The following is a 21,396-nucleotide window of genomic DNA, read 5'->3' as shown; positions in this document are numbered from 1 at the left end:
GGGTGACAAGTCTGGCACCCAGCCGCCTAAGACTAGTCATGCTTGCCTGAGGCACTCGGCCTTTTTCTTTGGAAAAAAGAAAATAATAATAAAAGGAAAATCGGAGACTCTGGCAGCACAAAACTTGGCACCCACCCCCAGGTGGAGTTGCATCCTAGGACCCAGATGGAGCTTTGAGTGTTTAATTTTCTTCTCTTTAATTAATTAAACGGGTGGGAAAGGCTGGGTTGGGGGCACTTGCAGAGCAAGCCCAACCGGAATCAATCCCATTACACTTCAGGAACCACAACCTATTTTAAAATCACTGAAAAACCATGAGCTGTCCCTTTAATATTTTCATTTCGGAGATGGGGTAAGGAGGGAATCAGGCCATTTCCAGACTCTCCAGATGATCCGAGGAGGCTCGATCGCAGACTTAAACAAACGCATTGCAGGGCACTTTTGCCAAGGCTGTGGGACGTTGCTTGGAGGAGGGGGGTTCCCACCACCAGCCTCCATGCACAGAGGTGTCCCTTGCAGTTTGGTTTGCTGCTGCTCTAAAGACCCCTCCACCTTGTCCTTACCCCTCCAGGTGGCTCCTTCGCTCACTGGCAGAGTGGCTTCTCCATGCCCTTCCCTGTACCCGAGATTCCATGAAGTCTGTTGCGGAGAGTCAAAACCTCCACACTTGGCAGCATGTTTGGGGAGGCGCTTTCTCCTTACAAAATTACATCGGCTTGGTGGGAGATGGGAGGAAATTCTCATCAAATTAACTACCTTTAAAAAAATCAATACGTATTCCCTCAATGTAATCTTGCTGCTGCCCCATTAAAGTACAGTGCAGCTAGGCTGGGGGCCGCATCTCATCTGAGGTGGGGTGGGCGGGCCGCACTCTATGGGTGGGTGGGCTCCTCCGCCTCTGACGTGGGCGCCTATTAAGACTTGAAGAGATTAGTTTCCAATTAAAGATTTCAGAAGGCTTTGGCCCCAGTAGGGGAGCTGTCAGCATCTGAAGAGGCTGCAACACGCACCCACCAGAGGGCAGAGCACCGCATACGGAGGAGGCAAGGCCCAGAGGGTTGGGCAGAGGTGGGTGCTGGGCCCCTCCGACTCTGAGGTACCTGAAGGAAGGGTACCTCCAAACAGCCCTGGGGAGACTGCCCAGTCTCCCACACCCGGGACTTCACCCCTTTCCCATCTAGAATTTGCCCCGGAAAGACCTGGAGGAGAACTGGAGCCTGGGAGAGAGTGGGGGTAGAGGAGGGATGTTCGGCCAGGAGGTGGCCATGAGAAAGTCTCACAGGGACCAACCTGGGTTGTGTTTGCCATAAGTGGCCTTGCGGTCTGGTTGATTGATAACTGGCCTCCACGCAAGTCCATTTGCTTTTTGTTAATATTTATCCCGGCGGGTGACATTTCAACTGCCCCCCCCAATTCCCTGGGCCAAGTTAGCCAAGAAGTAGCAGTGCAGTGTTGGGCATTGGGAACCTCATTTTCCCAAATCTCAAAGACTCCTGGGCCAGGAGGAAAACTGGGACTGGGACTCAGAAACTGGAAGGGTTCCTGGGCCCAAGAGAAGGCCCCAAGCAGACTGGTTGCCTCTCGCCCCACTTCTCACATGGTGCAGCTGCTCCCAGCGGCTCTGGTTCAAACAAAGGGCCTGTGGGGCGCGGCCAACTGCAGCCAGCCTCACAGCCCCTGAGCCAGTGGGACTGACTGGGAGGGGGTTAGAACAGAGGGAAGGGGGTGCCTCCAAAAGGCTTGGTGTGGCCTTCTCCCAACACACTGTGGTGGGGGTGGCCAGTTGTCAGGAGAAGTCAAAAAGAACCCCCACCCCCTCAGGGTGAATGGTGGCCATGTGCCCAGGGAGTCGGCTGGGGACCCCCCCACCAAACACACACACAGCAGCACAGCAGGAAACCAAAATTTCTCACCCCAGTCACCAAAAAGTTCCCCATGGACCTTTGCACCTGCGCCTGATCCCTTGAGGGTTTGGGGATAATCGTTCCTTCTTGCACTCCCCAGGAGCTCAAACCCCAGGGAAGGGAGGAAAGGAATGCCTAGTGTTAAGAAGTGTGCATATGGTGAAGATTGGAGCCCACTGTTTGACAACTTGAGGTCGTCTTGTAGTTATTGTGTGGTGACCCTATTGTCAGCACAAGCAGGCTGGCCACCTGAGACAAATAACCCCATTCTGATGGTCCCACCAGTGGGTGCAGCCCCAAGCTACAGGCCCCTTGGAAATGCCCAAAGGGTGATTAGGGTCAGTCAGAGCAACCCGCTGGCCCCAGGGTTGTAGTGGTCACTAAAGACCCAGGCGCTGCCATAGCTATTTGACAACTGGCACTTGGGACAGACTGTGCCAAACATACCAATTTTAGCAACAAAATAACTGAAAGCCCAGGCTGCATCTTACTTCATCTTCATGCTTTGATCCTCAGTGCCCTTCAGGGAGCTGGCATCCTGCCCTCCCAGATTCCCTCCATGGGGAAGCCTGATGGGCTGTGTGGTGCGATAGCTTCGCACGCCCCCTGCAGGCTGCCGCCTGCCACCAGAGAAGCCCTTGGTTCAGTGAGCTGTGGAGAGGAAAGGGATGCTTGCTGTGGCTTTGTTTTTACGTCGCTCTACTGCTGATTTAAAAACAACAATTATTTTCTGGTACGAAAGGGGTGTGGAGGAGGAATATATCTTGGTCTCCAACAATGTCTGGTTATTACCCCAGTGATGAGACAAAATTGCCAACCCCCACATTACACCCCAGCTCTGACTTCTCTAAACAAGATACGTGTTTGGACTTTCTATCCAAATTATACTTTTGCTGGCACGTTTTTATTTGAGGAAAGCAGGGTCAGAGTAGAGAAGGTGACCCTGGTGGGACTCAAGTAGGAGGTTGGGGCTGGAGGATATAGTCCTAGGAGCGTGGATTAGTGGTTCCTTTGTTTTGTTGTTTCCCCTTCTAGCTAACTGACAAGAGTCAGGAGGCAGCCCTGAGGCTTTGAGCTCCGAGGGCTTTGTTTCCTCTTGAGTGGGGTGGGTGAAAGGGCCTGAGGAGGCCGACTGGCCTGGAGCTCTGGTGCAGCGTCAGGACCCTGGACAGGACCCCACCAGCCCCAGGCTGGCCCCGTTTTCCTGCTGGAAAGTGGGTAGAATGCCTTTGAAGAGTTGTAGTAAGGAAGCAAGAACTAACAGCTAATATTCTGAAGTTCATGAGAAATCTCGAGGCCCCGCCAGGAACATTCACCAGCACAGTCAAGTAATCAAAAAGATCAAACCTATCTTTGTCGATAATTGATCTTTTCCTCCCTCCCCGGCAGCTTTTCTGTGTATGTCTGAGTACACGTGCACACCTGCTTATAAAATCGGAATTTGAGTCCCTATGGGTGTGACAGGGGTTGGATCATTAAGCTAAAACGTTCAATTCAGTCCCTTTGATCCGTGCTGGGGAAAATCTATAGTCATCTCTAATCTATGAGGTCTTTAAGAAGGTTGTTACATGAGCTGTTTTGATGTCATCATTTCCACCTTCGTGGCAAATTCAGCTAATCAAAAGGACATTGCTACTCAAAGTTCTCAGAAAAAATAGTTCTTACAGGGTGTATTGGTAAAATTTATTCTTGATTTCCTTGTACAAAAGAAAATCCTCAAATCTGATGGAGTTGGGTAATTTAAAAAACGGTTCTCTCTGTCTTGCTCCTCAAAATCCATTGTTAGAAGCCTTGCCCTTCAATTAAGTGCTCAGTGCTCTTTGTAAACTCTGCATATTAGAATAAACACCAGATTAATGCTTTAATTCAGCCAAGAAGCCTTGATGAGAAATGACTAGTTTCATTTCAGTTAAAACAGCAGAATTTCCACACTCTTGATAAAATGGAATGGTCCCCAGCCTATGGTAGCAATAGAAGAAGGGTCTTATAAAACTTATGGTAGTTAGGATAGATTTCTCATAATTCTGACAAAAGCATTCAACAAGTATTCATTAAATGCTATTTTCTTTATGTCTCTATTTAAATAAGATGAATAAGCACTTTTGGGAGAAGAAAACCACATTATTTCTACATGAGAAGTGTCAGCCTCATAATGTTCAGTAAAACAAAAAAACTGATTTCTTATGTTTGTGAATTTATTGCACAATCATAAATTCCTGTCTTCTATCAATAGATTTTCACAGGTTTTTATTTTGTGACAAATAACTTAATACTAAGAGGTTTAATTTCCTCCTGAAGTGATAGGATTGGATTATGTGACTAGACCAATCACAAGGCAGTCTAATGATTTGATGCAAACATAGGAACTTATGTTTTATTACTGAGTCTTGCTATAGAATCATCTACTTTGTGTTTCTCCCAAAAAGTGTTACATTATCATAAAGTTGGAAAAATACTAGCTTCTAGAATCTTTCTTCTCCTTTAGATGAGACAATCTGGTAAACCTCCCAGCTGAATGGAACCAGTCCCTGAAATACTACCCATCCAGTTTGTCATGGCAATTGATAAGGAAAGAACTTATATCTGTTCTGTACATCCTATTAGTCGGGTACTGTACTGGGACATATATGATCTAATTTAATATTCTATTTCAGTGGCTCCCAAATCTTGCTCCACTTTTGAATCACTTAGGGACCTTTACAAATATGATTTCTAGCTAAAATCCAGGGCCTGACCTAGGCATTGGGATTTTTAAAAGCTCTGAGGTGATTTAATTGAGCAGCAAAGTTGGGGAACCACTAGTTTATGTGGTAGTTACTATTATTTTCCCTCTTTCTATGTTCATTAAGGTTACATAACTTATCTCTGGTAACACAACTGGAAAGCAGTGATACCCTGAAGTCAGCTTGCCCAGCTCAAAGCACAGAACGCTCTTACTTTCCACCCTGTGCCTACTAGTACGGGTCCACCAGGTCAGTGGACCTAGAATGTGGAGGTGTCCGATTTATTGTCATAAACACCTGATCTAGAAAGTCTCTGCATAGTAAAGGTCTTGCTAGTGGAGAGTGTGTATATTCCTTTGCGACTCACAAGGAAGGTTACTTATGGAAACTTATTTGTTTTTTACTCAAGACTCATAAGAGAGAACTTTTATTGCTGTCTTTTGAAGAAGCAGCCAGAGGCAATGTAGGGCAGTATGAGAGCTAGACATGCAACCGAGGTCTCCCTGTCCATTTGTTCACTTAAACAATTATTGGTGGGCAAGACCCAATCATTGGATGTGTTCTCTGGGTAGGACTGGCCCATTGGAACTCCTGCCTGGAGGAGGGCCCAAAGACCCAAACCTCCCATATTTTCAGGCATTGGTGTTCTGAGATCTTCATTTGCACAACAGTTAGATTTCTTTGCTTCAGATCATTGCCTGTCTTGCTATCCCAAACTTGCCTGCTACTCACGTTTTAGGACTTTGTACACAAAAAATAATAAATTAACTAAAACTCTGTGTATAAATTGGCAGTCATCCAACTTAGAATTTCCCTCAAACACTAGGTGTTTCCAGTTATCCGGTGTCTCTCATCTTCCTTTGCATATGCCATAGGGTACTCAGAGTGGACAGTTTCTGAAATCACTACTTTCGTTTTTGCATCTGGTGATGATCTCATAGTCCCAAAGAGAGGTTATCAAAAGAACACAATAAACTATGAGATTTTCGCTTTCTTTCCTGTTGTCTCCTGAAACAGATCAATGGCCCCGGAAATTAAATAAATAAACGAGCGAAGCGCGCCACCTAGTGACCTCCATGCTCACTGCAGGTGAAGTTCGTGAGAGGAGTGGCTAACGGGATTCAAGTATTGATGGAGTCACAAAAATCGTTCATTAAGGCAATTTAATCTTTGCTATTAAATGTCCTTCCAATTCATTTAGGATAATTAAGATGCAGTTAAAGTGATTAAATTCTAATTACTTATGCTAGACAAAGACATATTTGTCACACTAATGCGGTTAACTAAGGACTCAGAAAGAAAGTTAACATTTACTTCAAATGATGCAACTGGAAAAATCAGTTCCTCTTTTCATCATTAATCCAGCGAGCCGGGTGATTATGTAATGGCATTGCAAGCTCATTAAGTAGGGGAAGTGCTGATTAAAATGACTGCTAGGAGGAAAACCGGAACCAAGATCACCTCAGTAGTTCGGTCTGCAGTCCCAGCAAAATTTCTTGGTCTTCTTTCCTTCTAAGCCCCCCACCCCAAAATAGTAAGCAGCTCCCCCATTTAAAAAGGACACCTCACAGAAAGCCTTTATTGCCAGCCTACAGACATTGTTAAACCAAAAGATATTTTTACGTGGTAAATGGAGTCTCAGCATGAGGAGGAGCTAGGCAGGGTGGGGCTGGGGAGGGAATTCCTGAAGTCAGCAGCTCCAGAATGAAAATGTCTTCTGAAGGATTCTGAGGCCACATCCCTTCACAGAAGCTCCCTTCCAAGTAAGCAGTCCTTCTCCCCTTCCCTAAATCCACTTTTACTGCCTTTGACTCCAGAGGACAAATTCCTCTGCATGGAATCCTGCCACGTTTGATTGTTATGCACACTCTGAAGATTGCTAAGTATACCTCAGATGCAAATCGGCCTTTTTTCAGTATTTTTCTACATTCTCACGTAAAGTCATCTAAGATTATAAACCCTCAAGTTACTAAGGCTATTTTACCATAACGTCCACAAATAATTCCCAGCCTCTTATGGTAGCTTGATTATGAGAGCTCATTAGAGAGAGATGAATTGAAACAACTGGATCTGAAGCTTGCCTTCCTCATAAAAATGGCTTCCTAAGGTGGTGCTCAGCATTTGTCCAGGGTGCGGAGGATGATCAAGGATGAAGATGGTCAGTCATAAAACTGAAGATTACTTTCACCAGGAGATAGGTGTCTTTTAGCCCTGTTAAATTTGCATACTGAAAATCATAATTGTGGAGATTACATCTTTCCCCTATTTATCTCATTGGACTTAAATATTATCCTTGTTTGCCTCATAAGCAAAGACTTTAAAGTTACTATATTCATCAGTTACACAAGTCAAACCACTACGTTTAAAAAATAAATTGGCGGGGCGCCTGGGTGGCTCAGTGGGTTAACCCTCTGACTTCAGCTTAGGTCATGATCTCAGAGTCCTGGGATCGAGTCCCACATCTGGCTCTCTGCTCAGTAAAGAGCCTGCATCCCCTCTCTCTCTGCCTGCCTCTCTGCCTGCTTGTGACCTTTGTCTGTCAAATAAATAAAATATTTTTAAATAAATAAATAAATTGTCAATTACTTGGATACTTACAGTTATTATTAATTTAATCAGGTTATGGCATTTTATATTACTAAAATAAACAAACAAATTAAAGTTAAAAACCCTGGACTAAGAACCAAAAGCCCCAGAGACAAGTTCTCAGACTAATTAGCTCAGAGAACTTGTCATTTACCCTGTCTGGGCCCTTAGTCTCCTTAAATATAGAATGAAGGATTTGGCCTTAGGGCCCTTCCAGGTCCCACATTCTATGATTGATTGCCTTCTGGGATGCCTGTGTATCCACCGCAAAGTCTTTTGTCTCTATTTAGTGCACTGTCCCAAAGTCAGGATTCAATGAGGTGTAAGCTTCAGGGGCTCATCTCTTAGGCAAGGTCTCAGGTCAGGCTCTACTGTCACATGGTCAAGAGAAAGCAGCCCGTCCCGTCAGGAGTGCCACCTTCTGGCACAAAAAAATGCTACAGTCTGACATTCCAATTCCCATGTCCTAATAATACAAGCTATTGGTGAGGATTTGAATCAACAGGAATTTGTACACTGCTGGCTGGTTGGGAATGTAAATTTGGACCATTGCTTCAAAAGATAATTCGACATTGTTTCATAACCCTGAACCTACACCTATCCAGTGGTTTTACTCTTTGGCATATACCCTAGGTAAACTCACAGATGCTGCTGGAGATGTGTACAAGACTGTAGCAGAATTGGTCATAAGAGCAAAGAAGCCAGAAACATCCCAAGCATTATATGTCCTGACAAGGACATATAAATTGTGATATATTCGTGTAATGCAGTAGTATACTGCAATGCAAATGAATGGACCACAGCTATATACAAGTCTTAGGAACATAGTTGAATTAAAAGAAAAGCCATGGACAGTCACACATCAAAACAATACCACTTTTCCAAAGCTCAAAAGCAAACAGTGCTGAACAATTTATTGTTTGGAGATACTTAAAAATGTGGTAAAGCTATTTTCAAAAAACAAATGAATAATAAACTCAGATTCCAGAGTTATTCCCGGTTGGGGAAGGTTAGAAGATAAGTAGCTTGAAAAGCCAGTGATGTTGCTGTTCTTTTGTTGGATGCTGCCCTCACAAATGTTCATTTTGTTACTAGGCTTCCTATCTTAAATATCCAGTATTGTTCCTGGAGGTAAATATTTTTAATTTTAACATTGGGGAGGAAAAGATTTTTTTTCTTGGCTCTCCAACCCAAACAGCTTGGACCAGACAAACCCAGCAGCATTTGTATACAGTTCCTAGCCACATACTAAACATCAGCCCTCCTAGAAATTATATTCTGCCAGTTGTGGACAGGACATAAGAAGTGAAAAGAAGAGTTTGTCACAGCACTTTCTACAAGAGACAAATTATGGAAACAACCCAAGTGTCCATCAACTGATGAATGGACAACAAAGAAGCGACATGAGGGCGCCTGGGTGGCTCAGTTAGTTAAGCATCTGACTCTTGATTTCATCTCAGGTCCATGATCTCAGGATCACGAGATTGAGCCCTGCATCAGGCTCCACACTGGGCATGGAACCTGCTTAGCATACTCTCTCTCCTTCTACCTATCCCCCACCCACTTGCACACTCTTTCTCTCTTTCTAAAAATAAATAATAAAATATTTTTTAAAGGAAGATGTGGTACGCACATACAATGGAATATTACTCAGCCATAAAAAAGAATGAAATCTTGCCATTTGCAATGACCTGGTTGGAGCCAGAGCATATTATGCTAAGTGAGATAAGTCAGTCAGAGAAACACAAATACCATATGATTTCACTCCTATATGGAATTTAAGAAACAAAACAAATGAGCAACGGGGAAAAAAGAGGGACAAATCAAGAAACAGACCCTTAACTATAGAGAACGAACTGCTGGTTATCGGAGGGGAGCGAGCCAGGAAAGGATGAAGTAGGCGATGGGGATGGAGGAGTGCACTTGCCGTGATGAGCACAGGGTGATGTATGCAAGTGTTCAATCACTCTTTTGTATACATGAAACTAGTATTACACTGTATGTAACTAATTGGAATTTAAATAAAAACTTTGAAAAAGAAGTGAGAGAAGAAATTTCATTAGATATGGAAAGAGAGGTTTGTTTTTCATTCGAGTTCCAGCTACAACACTGATGTGCTCAGTACTGGAGAAGGTATATACAGCCGACTTGTCCCTTAAGATTCACTGTCTAGTGGGGAAGAGAGACAAATAGCTGTTCGTTTCCTTCTTGATTGTTTTGTGTGTGTATGTGTGTGTGTGCCAATAAAGAGAAGTTTGGGGTGTGACGAAAGGACAGTTTTGAAGATCTGGAAAATGAATAGGACTTGAGTCAGAAATGGAAGAAGAGGTCCACAGACAGAAGGAACAGCAGTATGTGTGGAGATTGAAATATGTTCTGCTGAAGATTTCTAGAATCTGAATTACTATATAGCTGAAAGCTTGTTTCTTCCCTAGCATAGCTAAGTGACATAATACTTTTCCGTCGATAACAAAGGTGTTCTCAGGCACCTGGGTGGCTCAGTGGGTTAAGTGTCTGCCTTCGGCTCTGTCCCTGATCCCAGGGTCCTGGGATCAAGTCCCTCATCAGGCTCCCTGCTCAGTGGAGAGTCTGCTTCTCCCTCTGCCCCTTCCCCTGGCTCATGAGCACGCTCTCTTTCTCTCGAAAATAAATAAAATCTTAAAAACAACAACAGCAAAAGTGTTCTCCAGGGTTTCAGTGCTGGGGAGGAGAGGGAAGAGGGTTTTCTATTCCTCTAAGAGTGCAAATCAGATTGGTGGAGGAAGGGTGGGAAGAAGATTATGTGTTGGTTAAAAAGCTTGCCAGATGAGGGGTGCCTGCATGGCTCAGTCAATTGAGTGTCCAATTCTTGGTTTCAACCCAAGTCATGCTCTCACGGAGCATGAGATTGACAAGCCCCAAGTAAAGCCCAGCATCAAGCCCCCCAGTACTCCCAACCATCCCCCCACATGGAACCCCACCTTCAGCTCCTGGCTTCTTGTTCCTGGGGGAGTCTGCTGAGGATTCTCTCCTGCCCTTCCCCCATCCCACCCCCAACAAGCATAAGCACCTGCAAGCTCTTGCTCTTTCTCTCACATAAACAAATTCCCAGGTGATTCTAATATTACTCCAAGTTGAGAATTAGGACATTGATATTGAGAATTTAAGGGCAGGTGACCTTTATTTTTGCCCCTTTAGTTATTTTATCATTTTTCTGGAGTAATCTATAGTTCCATAACTTTATAGGTAGAAAAATAGATACATATAGATAGATCCTGATATAATATATAGTGGAATGAAGTTGTCAGATGATGTATGCTTTTGAAAGAAAACTTGAGTGAGATAATAGAAGAGCAATAACAAGAAACTAGCTAGGATGGGGTGGAAATAGATTATGAGAGTCTGATTGCGTGTCATTATCAGAAAAGGTGGAGAAAATGGGTGGGCAAAATTTGAGAGATCTATCTAAAGTAAAATTGGGAAGACATTGTGGAGAACAAAAATGAGAGAGGAACAGACTCCTGTGGTTTTGATTTAGAAAGCTGGGTGCTTGGATATACCTTTAGCCATAAAGGTATATGTGGGGGAGACATGATGTCAGCATCATGCTAATGAGGTGACGATTGTGGGTTCAGTCCATTGGGTCTTGTTTTTAATTCCCAGTGCCGGTGGATAGAGATGAGTGCTTTCATTCCAGCCAGCTGCCTGCATTGGGCCCACATGAGCCTTGAAGAACCAGTGTCCAAGGTTAGCCCAAATCTGTTCCTGCTAGCAGAAAAACAAAAGCAGTCCCCTGTAACAGGAGGGCAGCAAAGCCAATACGCAGGGGATGGAAGCACAAATATGTTGGAGGGCGGGCAGGTGTTGCCAAGTCTTGGATTTTGTCACTTCACATTAGTTTGGGATAAGAACGAACCCCTCCAATGTCAAATTTTGTTTTTCTCTAATCTAGTTTACATAGTTGTTGCCCCATGAACCCCAATTATTTTAAATTAATGTTTATTTTTGAGTATGTGCTATGTGCACATCATGTTTTGAAAGTTAAACAACATAGAATGGTAGATAGAGAAAATGAAGTTCTCATCATCTATTCCTCAGTACCCAGCCCCGCTTTCTAGAGGCAACCCTTGTTACTAGGAAGAAGAGTGAATGCTTCTTGTTTCCTTTATTCTGCTCTGTTTACCGACAGTTGCTTTCCTAGAAACGTATTTACATACTCGGCAAGGTGCTGCCCAGTGAAATTATCTGAATATTGCAATTAAGGAGTAGCACAGGGTGACTACCCTTCCGGGTATGTTGAACGTGGTCTCAAGTGCTTCAGTGGAGGTTCCTTTAATCCAGCTCTTTCATGAAAGACAACTTAATGTAGGAAAGTTGTTCAAAATTTAAGCTTATCTACCACCTTGCCTCCCTACTTTAAAATAATATAATACCTGGGCGCCTGGGTGGCTCAGTTGGTTAAATGTCTGCCTTCGGCTTGGGTCATGATCCTGGAGTCCTAGGATCGAGTCCCACATGGGGCTCCCTGCTTGGCAGGGAGTCTGCTGACTTCTCTCTCTCTCTCTCTCTCTCAAATATATAAAAGATCTTAAAAAAAAAAAAATACAATACCCAAATACAACCATTGTATCATTTTAGAACACTACCTTCAACACAATAAATTTTTTTTCAGTGAGTTAGTTATTGTACTATATATGTGTGTATATACACACACACACACACACATATATATATATTCTTAGATCCTGCATTTGTCCTGACATAGCTTTAGTAAATATGTTTTTTTAAAGATTTTATTTATTTATTTGACAGATAGAGATCACAAGTAGGCAGAGAGGCAGGCAGAGAGAGAGAAAGAGAGAGGAGGAAAAGGAAGCAGGCTCCCTGCTGAGCAGAGAGCTGGATGTGGGGCTTGATCCCAGGACCCTGAGATCATGACCCGAGCTGAAGGCAGACGCTTTAACCCACTGAGCCACTCAGGCACCCCAGTAAATGTGTTTTTTACGATGTGGTGCCTTCCTACTGTGTCCAATCACTCTGTGTCTTATTTTATTTAAAAGATTTTATGTTATTTATTTATTTGAGAGAGACAACAAACACAAGCAGGAAGAGGGTCAGAGGGAGGAGCAGACTCCCTGGTAAGCAGAAGCCTGATGCAGCTCAATCCCGGGATCCTGGGATCATGACTTGAGCTGAAGACAGACACGACTGAGCCACCCAGGCGCTCTGTATCTTATGCTTTTTAATTCCAATTATCTCAAAAAAACAAAATAAAACAAAACTCCTTTGTAAAGTATTAATGTTTGAGCACCTGGGTGGCTGAGTCAGTTAAGCATCTGCCTTCAGCTCAAGTTGTGATCCCAGGGTCCTGGGATTGAGCCCTGAGTTGGGCTCTCAGCTCAGTGGGAAGCCTGCTTCTCCCTCTGCCTGCCACTCCCCCTGTTTGTGCTCTCTCTCCCCCTTTCTGTCAAGTAAATAAATAAAATCTTTTAAAAAATAAAGTATTAATGTTAATCAAGGAAAAGGATGACAAGAATCACCCATAAAACCCCCACTCAGAGATAACCCCCCCCTTTTTGTGAATATCCTTCTAATCTTTCCTCAATGGGATGATACATACATACTAATTTATAACTTTTAAATTAAAAATCCCATATTATTAAATTTATGGTAGAACATTTGAAAATACATAAAAGAATAATGGAGACAATAAAAATCCCTGATAATTCTGTCATCCCTCTCCCTCCCAAACAGCTCATGACCAGCATGCATTCATTTAGCAGATACGAATAGACAAGATGTTTGTGATTTGCAGGACAGAAGAGATGGACAAAGAAGGACAAAGACAGTTCCCTCTGCTCTAATGAATGACACAGCAGTCAGAAACATCATACAAAAAACATTACTGATTATTTGTTTTACTACTTTAAAAATAATTTTTCTCTAGTTATTAAAGTAATACATGCTAGATGTAGAAGCTTTGGAAAATATGAAACATTATAAACCATACAACAAACTCAAATTATCCACTCCATAAACCAGAGATGGTACCTGTGATTTTCTGGCTTGTTTCCTTCTAGCTTTTTAAAAGTACAAAGATAGGGGCACCTGGTGGTACAGTTGGTTAAGCACCTGGCTCTTGGTTTCAGCTCAGGTCCTGATCTCAGGATCTTCAGATCAAGTCCCAGGTGGGGCTGTGCACTCAGGGTGGAGCCTGCTTGAGTTTCTCTCACCCTTTACCTTTGCCACATGCCCCACTCCCTGCCCCAGCTGCTCACACACACGCATACGCGTGCGCGCGCGCACACACACACACACACACTATCCCTCTCTAAAATAAAGACGTTTAAAGAAAAAAAAAATAGGGGAGTGTCTGGGTGGTTCAGTCAGTTAGACATCTGCCTTCCACTGGGGTCGTGATCCCAGGGTCCTGGGATAGAGCCCTGTGTTGGGCTCCCTGCGCAGCGGGGAGTCTGCTTCCCCCTCTCCTTCTGCCCCTCCTCCTGCTTGTGCGTTCTCTCTCTCGTGGACACACCAAATAAGTAAAATCTTTTAAATAAATAAATAAAAGTACAAAGATAGAGATACATGAAATTTTTATTTTTCACAAAATTGAGCTCATAGAGAATTTACAATTGATAGTGTCATTAAATATTTTTTAAAATTTTATTATTTACTTCTTTGACAGAGAGAGAGAGATCACAAGTAGGCAGAGAGGCAGGCAGAGAGAGAGGAAGGGAAGGTGCTCCCTGCTGAGCAGAGAGCCCGATGCGGGGCTTGATCCCAGGACCCTGAGATCATGACCTGAGCCAAAGGCAGAGGCTTAACCCAGTGAGCCACCCAGGTGCCTGACAGTGTCATTAATTATTATCCAAAAGCTTGATTTAAAAAAAATTTTTTTTTGGAAATTATTTCAAGTTTAAAAAAAAAAAATAATCCAAAGAACATCCGTATACCATTTTCCCAACTGTTAACAGGACTGGTTGACCAGCTGTTAGCATTTTAGCATTTGCTTTATTATACGTGCATACATGGTCATCTGTTCATGCTTGCTCTCTGTCTCTTTCTCATGTACATACACATACACACAGAGAAATTTTTGTCATGGACCATTTGAGGATAAGCTACATCCATCTGGTCCCTTTGTGTATTTCCAGGAGTAAGGCTATTCCCTTATGCAACTAAAGTTCACTTTCATTAGTTTACCCAGTAATGTCCTATATAGCATTATTCTCCTCCAAGACAGGATCCTGTCCTGAGGTGAGCTGTCATATCTCCTTTCTTCTTTGATCTGAAACAATTCCACAGTCTTTCTTTACCTTTTATAGTACCGACATGTTGGCAGCATATGATCCCCACTGTTTATTTTTATTTTTTATTAACATGTATTGTATTATTAGCCCCAGGGATACAGGTCTGTGAATCAGATCCCTACTTTTTAAAATTTTTATTTATTTACCAGAGAGAGAGAAAGAGAGCGCACCAGTAGGGGTATCAGCAGGCAAAGGGAGAGAAGCAGGCTTCCCGCTGAGCAGGAAGCCCGACTGGGGCCTCCATCCCAAGGACCCTGAGATATGACTTGATCCGAAGGCAGATGCTTAACCAAAAACCACCCGCATGTCCCCAATCCCCACTTTTTGAAAAAAAGATATTTCTCATTTTGTGTTTTTGTTTTGTTTTGTTATATTTTATTTATTTATTTGACAGAGAGAGATCTCAAGTAGGCAGAGAGGCAGGCAGAGAGAGAGGAAGAAGTAGGCTCCCTGCTGAGCAGAGAGCCCGATGCAAGGCTCGATCCAGGGCTTGATCCCAGGACCCTGGGATCATACCCAAGACAAAGGCAGAGGCTTTGACCCACTGGCCACCCAGGCGCCCCTCTCATTTTGTGTTTGATGGATGTTTCCACATGAAAGGATTGAGGTGATGCTTTCTTACCCAGAAAGCTGCATGGGTGAGGTGTGTCCTTCTCAAGGATCACATCTAGAGGCCCAATGTCTGTCTGTCCCTCCCTTGACTGGTGAGTTCATTTCGATCACCCAGTCAAGCTGTTGCTAAGTTTCTCTGCTGTATAATCACTTGTGAGTTGGTATTTTTTTTTCCCTTTCTTACAACTAATAAGCAATTTGTGGGGAGATACTTTAAGGTGCTGCAAAACCCTATTTCTTTTCAAAATTCCCCATGGATTTAGATTTAGATTAAGAATCTACTGATTCTTACCTGATCTAGTCTTTATCACCATGGTTTCAAAATGAGTCTCCATCTCCAGCAGTCCTGCCAGGTTTAGCAGATAGCTCTCAGCTTTCTTCATTGGCAAGACCTCCCTTCCCTTTCATTGATTCTTCCACTTATTATCAGTATAAACTCAGACATTACTTTTTCCCCCCAATGCTTTATAATTCATTACTGTACTCACCTTCTTCAGTGCTCAAATGATCCCAGTGGGGATTTGACCAGTGGGGGACCCTTTAATCTGGCTCCTGTGTTCTTGGGACATTTTTTTTTTTTTTTACTTTCTGGTGTTATAATAAGGTGTACCAAGCTCATCTGTTACCTGCTCTGTCCAACTCTTCAATCTACCACTTTAATGAGCCCTGATGTATTATGGTGGGGAATGTTGTTAGAGACCAAGAAGTCCTGGGCACTAGGGGTAGCTGCCAGGGTGACTTTGTTTTGGGATCCCCCAGAAAAATCCAGGAAATATATGTGTGCTTATTTATACACATACATACAAATATATATTCACATATATATATAATATATACATAAACATGCTTGTGTACATATTTTTAAAATCATGAGTTCACACGAATACCTCTATCCAATTGCAAACTATACCCACTGAATTTTTTCTTGCCTTCTCCTATTCCATGTTTGCACAGGCATACCTTGGAGTTATTGTGAGTTCAGACCCAGACCACTGCAATAAGACAAATATAGCAATAAAGTGAGTCAAATGAATTATTTGGTTTCAGTGCATATAAAAGTTATGTTTATACTACACTATTAAGTGTGGAATATCATTATGTCTATGAAAGGTGCATACCTTAATTAAAAATACTTTATTGCTAGGCGCCTGTGTGGCTCAGTTGGTTAAGCGTCTGCCTTTGGCTCTGGTCATGATCCCAGGGTCCTGGAATCCAGTCCCGCATTGGGGTGGGGGGGGGTCCTTGCTCAGCAGGGAGCCTGCTTTTCCCGCTGCTGCTCCTACTACTCGTTCATTTGTCTAACTTTATTGCAGTATTTGTATCCCCTTTGCTCTACAGTAAGAACCCTGGCATCCGTAACATCTCTCTCTTTCTTTGTTTCTCCACCACCCATACTTACTTTTACTCAATCTTATATCTAAAATAATTTCAAAATTGCTTCACTCATACCCAAAAAATAAACAAACCTGTTATAAAAATTTTTAGGTAAGGTTCATTTGCAATTCTTCCCCCCATACCTATGCCCAATATCACTTGGGAACCTGTTAGAAGTCCTACTGATTCAGAAACTCTGAGGTGGAGCCCAGGAATCTGTATTTTTACAAGCTCTGGAAGTGATTCTAAAGCTGAAGTTTGAGAAGCATAGCCGGAAATTTGCAACATGGGTTTATGATATGTGTATGTGTGTGTACACAGAACAGGCTATTCCCAGGTAAAGTGGCGCTTTAAACGTATTCTAACCCTAACAGCCATGAAGCTGGTCCAGTGCAAACTAATAGGGATTTTTCTGTCACAGCATGGGTATGGAGGTGTAAAGTAAAAGCAAATAAACACCCCAGTTCTATTTTCTCTTCCTGGTGCCAGGAGGATAATCAGGAGCAGAGTGGGCGAGCGTGAAGGACCATCACTTGCCAGAGGGGGCGGCCTGCAGCTCCACATCTGCCCCTCCCCTGCCCCCCTCTGCATTGGACGGTTACCAGTACCCTCAAGATGGAGGAGGTGTCATCTGTGCTGAAAAGCTCACAGCCCTGAATCTGTTCCTTTCTGTTCTCACCCAGCCTTGATTTGTGTCCCTTGATTTGATAGCATCCCTGTATTTGACTGAGCATATATGGACCAGTCACCACCCAGACTTAGCAAGGACAAACACAGCATCTTTCTGTCCTCTGAAACCCAGCGACCCCACCTACGTACTTCATCTGGGTGAGGCTGACTGCCCTGCCTCCAGCTTGTTTCAGTGTCCCCGCCCAAATTCAGCCCCTCGGCATCTTCTTTTCCACTCTGTTACTTCAGCCTCCTCCCCGAACCCCATTCCATCTCAACCAGAGGAGCGGTGGCTGCACCAGTTTCCTTTACCAGGGGCTCAGCACCCCGCTTTCACTGACTGCACAGTTTCAATTCAGAAATATCCCCTACAGTACCATTAAACTGCTTCAAAACAGTTATCCCGTGGAAAGGATTAAAGAAATCTCATGGAATTTCATTCTCTGTACACACTCAAAGTTTAGTCTTCTGTCTTGGGTGTATCCATTTTCTGTGATACAGAAAATGGGCCACATCCAAATTATTTTCTGGGCCACATCCAAATTATTTTTCCAGCAAGGATGCTGAATATGCCAAAGAAATAGTCCACAGCCTACTGTTACGGAACTCTGGGTCTAGTGAGAGAGATGAGTAGGTAAATAATTGTCTGGGGAAATGGTGGGGAGGTGACCTGATCAAAGGAGAAAACAGTTCTGTTTGGATGGGAGAGGGGGTAGAGAAGCCTTACCAGAAAATGAGATATTTGAGCTGGGCTTTGAACACACGGGGAAAATTTTGTATAGAAAAGAAAGACAGAGGCACCTGGGTGGCTCAGTTGGTCAAGCGGCTGCCTTTGGCTTAGGTCATGATCCCAGGGTCCTGGGATCGAGTTCTGCAGCGGGGTCCCTGCTTGCTCGGTGGGGAGCCTGCTTCTCCCTCTCTCTCTGCCTGCCACTCTGCTTACTTGTGTGCTCTCTCTCTCTCTGTCAAATAAATAAATAAATAAATAAATAAATATTTTTTAAGAAAAGAAAGACAAGGAAGGACATTCTGGGTGAGGGAACAACTTGAGCGAAAGAAATAGAGGTGTGAAAATTCATGGTGGATCTAGGACTGACTTCTGAGCAGTGTGGCTCAGCAGGGGTGGTGGACAGGCAGTAGTAGGTGGTAAGATGGGAAAGGCCGTTGCAGTCAGAGTCAGGGTCCTAGCATAGCCACCAGCTGCTTTCCTTTCAGGCTCTTGAGAGGCCCTTGTGAGACTGATTATACATGCCATTGGGAGAATAACATTTACAATTCGACTCTATGGACAACCTTCCAGAAGTGCAAATAAGGAAAACCACTAATTTGAAATTTGTAATTAATTATGGAAATTTTCTGGTAATTTTGTGAAAAGTCAAAATTGTAGGTTATTTTTAAAGGAATTCTATTTTGGGCACCTGCACAGCTCAGTGGGTTAAGCTTCTGCTCAGGGTCCTGTGGTTGAGGCCCGCAGCAGGCTCTATGCTCAGCAGGGAGCCTGCTTCCCCCCCACTCTCTCTGCCTGCCTCTCTGCCTCCTTGTGTTCTCTCTCTCTCTGTCAAATAAATAAATAAAATCTTTAAAAAAATAAAATAAAGGAATTATATTTTATAATTTTCAATTGCTACAAATATTATAAAGTATTATACATGGCTATTATACATGGCGTTATAATTCAAGAAATAGGATCAACAAACTAAGACTTGCAATACACAGTAGGCCCAAATGAGGTAATAGCACATCAAAAGCATGTAATTCATCAGGTCTACCATTTGTTTTGATTTTTTGATGAATCAACATCAAAATCAATATCACACTTCCAATTACTGGGGTCTAAACTATTGAAAGGCTCTTTAAGATGAGGGATACTGATATGATAAAACTCCAAAGGATCAGGCATTAAGAGAAATGTAGAATTTTAAAAATCAGATTTTCTGTGCCAGGCTTTCGAGAACAGCCACATTACCTTTTGTCACTAACTAAACAAGCAGGTGCAAGGCAGTGGCATCTCTTCCCACTGGTTCCTCTGAAGCTGCAGTGCAGGGAAAGAGCTTCATGGAAGGGTGGTTCTGGTAGTGGGTGTTTCTTCCCGTGAGCCTCAAAAAGCTTGAGCTTGTGCTCAGGAAAATGTGTGTGTGTGAGTGCGAATGGCCAGCGAGAGGACAATGCAAGTATCCTAGGGATAGGAAAATGTATTCATTCAACGAGGATTCTCAGCTCACCATTCTAGCCCAAGTTCAGCCTATATGAGAAGGAACGCAGAACAAATGAGAGAAGACAAAGTTTGTGGGGAGAAGAACTAAGACAGTCTAGGGTCACAGAGAATAACATAGGATTCTCTGGTGTCCCTCTGGTTTGTGCCCAAGGAATACCTGCGCCACCCTTGTCATCTTCTCCAGAACCATCAGCAGGTATCATCCCAGGGTATCATCCAGGGTATCATCCCAGGTCCACCATTTACTGTCAGGGTGACATTGGGCCAGGCCCTAGACCTTGGAACCCCAGCCTGCCCATCTGCAAACTAGAGGTAACAGTCATATCTAGCTCCCATACTTGTTGAGAGGCTCTGAAAGGTGATAGGCATATGGAGCATAGCACAGGGGGAGCAGCTACACGTTTCAACCGCTCCTGTTCCCGTCCTCCCAAGCACAGGCAGCCTCCGCCCTCTGGATCATAAAGTCCGACAGCCTTACCTCTTGGGCTCCAGACTGTTGAGCTCCTTCTCAAACAGGCATTAGAGAAGAGAGGTTGATGGCAATATTTTATATGCTGACTCCAGAAGGAGTCCGGGCAGCAGATGCATGGGAAGGCAGGTCTCTCTGGACAGCTCTGTTGAACAAACCCACAAGGCAGGGTGGTGAGGGGTTCGGGTGACTTTTCCCACCAGAATTTGATGGAGCACACTCTCCCAGCTTTAGCTGCTCCTGTCTTTCTTTTTCCACTTGATCAGCTCAGTTTTGTGTAGCTTCCTCTCCTCAGCACACATCCCCATGAGATATCTGTCTCCTGCTCCTTGGCATCCCTATGGAACTAGCTTCCCTCTCCCAGGCCAGTTGGGGTGTGTGCTGTCCCCCCACTGCCCAAACTCTCTCCGGTTCAATTTCCATGTGCCCACTCTGCTAGACAGTCTCTTGTAACCCTTTCAGCCACAGAGAATCACGGCTGACAACAAGCCTGCTGCCCCCTGGCCCTTGTTCCTGCCCTGCTCACTGGGGCTGCAGGTCCCCTGGGCTCCCTTCCCTCCACTGCTCCTGCCCATTTAACCATTTTGAGGATGTGTGTCATGAACGTGTGTCCACTTTGCTGACACCTGCCTCCAGGCACAGCGGGTTGGAGGTCCCCACCCAATCAGCTGTATACCCATAGGCAAGTCACCTAACCTCCCTGACATTGTTTCATCATCTACAGAGAAAGAAGGAATACCCATTTCTACCTCACCTGAGTTTTGTGGAGACCCCATAGGAAGGTTCAAGGGGGATGCTTTAAGCACTGTAGAGCAAGATACAGGGGTGAGTTGTAGGGATCATTTCTGGCTGGGAATGTTTGTTGGGAGGTTTCTAGCAGGCCTGCCCCATGCATGCCCAGGAGAGTCTCCACGGGGGCTCTGGCTATCCACAAACTCACAGATGTGCACGACGCTAGCTTGTGGCCAGCAGGTCGTACTCGCTCCACCTCCCTCTGCTGGGCTTCGAGGTTTCCAGACAATCTGTGCAGGGGTGCACTCCCAATGCAGAGGCTGCCCTTGACCGTATCACGGGAAACTCACTGGAGTTGCTGTTCAAATGGTACATTGTGTGTTCTACTGTGCCCTCTAAAGCTGCCACTCAGCAACTGCCTCATTCCAGAAGCAACCGGGGGCCTGGCAGATAAACCACAGTGTAGCAAAAGAACGCAAGGCCAAGCAGGTGACATGGACCCAGCACTCCCAGAGTCACAGCTAGAATCCAGAAACTGTTGCAACACACTCACTAGCTGTCTGATCCCCACAGTGCAGGGGTTGGCCTGTAGAATGGGCTCAGGAGCCTGCCATGGTCACTTCCAGGGTCTTGCTTTTTACGTCTCTCTCAACTACTATCTTTTTTACTGAAATGTGTTTTATTTGCATTCTTGCTCCTCCACAAAGAGTTTGTTTTGAAAGACAGCTTTGGGGCCCCTGGGTGGCTCTGTCAGTTAAGTACCTGCCTTTGGCTAAGGTCATGATCTAGGGTCTTGTGATGGAACTCCCTGTTCAGTGGG

General features: G+C 44.1%; 1 protein-coding gene across 6 annotated transcripts in view; it reads left to right on the top strand.

Annotated features, from left to right (window-relative positions):
* Positions 1 to 21,396, top strand: part of ONECUT1 (one cut homeobox 1) — a 40,181-nt gene that overhangs the window by 3,807 nt on the left and 14,978 nt on the right. Inside the window, exons 2-3 of one of the 6 annotated variants that reach the window (XM_059181594.1) lie at positions 10,856 to 10,939; positions 16,981 to 18,727. The exons of 1 other annotated variant lie outside the window; for it this stretch is intronic. In XM_059181594.1, coding sequence (XP_059037577.1) covers positions 10,856 to 10,923 — 68 coding nt within the window. In that variant the 3' untranslated portion in view covers positions 10,924 to 10,939; positions 16,981 to 18,727. Of the gene's footprint in view, positions 1 to 571; positions 827 to 5,644; positions 7,177 to 7,846; positions 9,202 to 10,855; positions 10,940 to 16,980; positions 18,728 to 21,396 lie in introns of those variants that run through there. 4 more of the 6 variants (XM_059181597.1, XM_059181593.1, XM_059181596.1 and 1 more) reach the window with 4 other exon arrangements.

This window comes from Mustela lutreola, chromosome 7 (genome assembly GCF_030435805.1).
Source record: "Mustela lutreola isolate mMusLut2 chromosome 7, mMusLut2.pri, whole genome shotgun sequence".
NCBI lineage: Eukaryota > Metazoa > Chordata > Mammalia > Carnivora > Mustelidae > Mustela > Mustela lutreola.
Note: the sequence above shows the minus strand (reverse complement) of the source record. Positions and strands in the feature narration are given on the sequence as shown.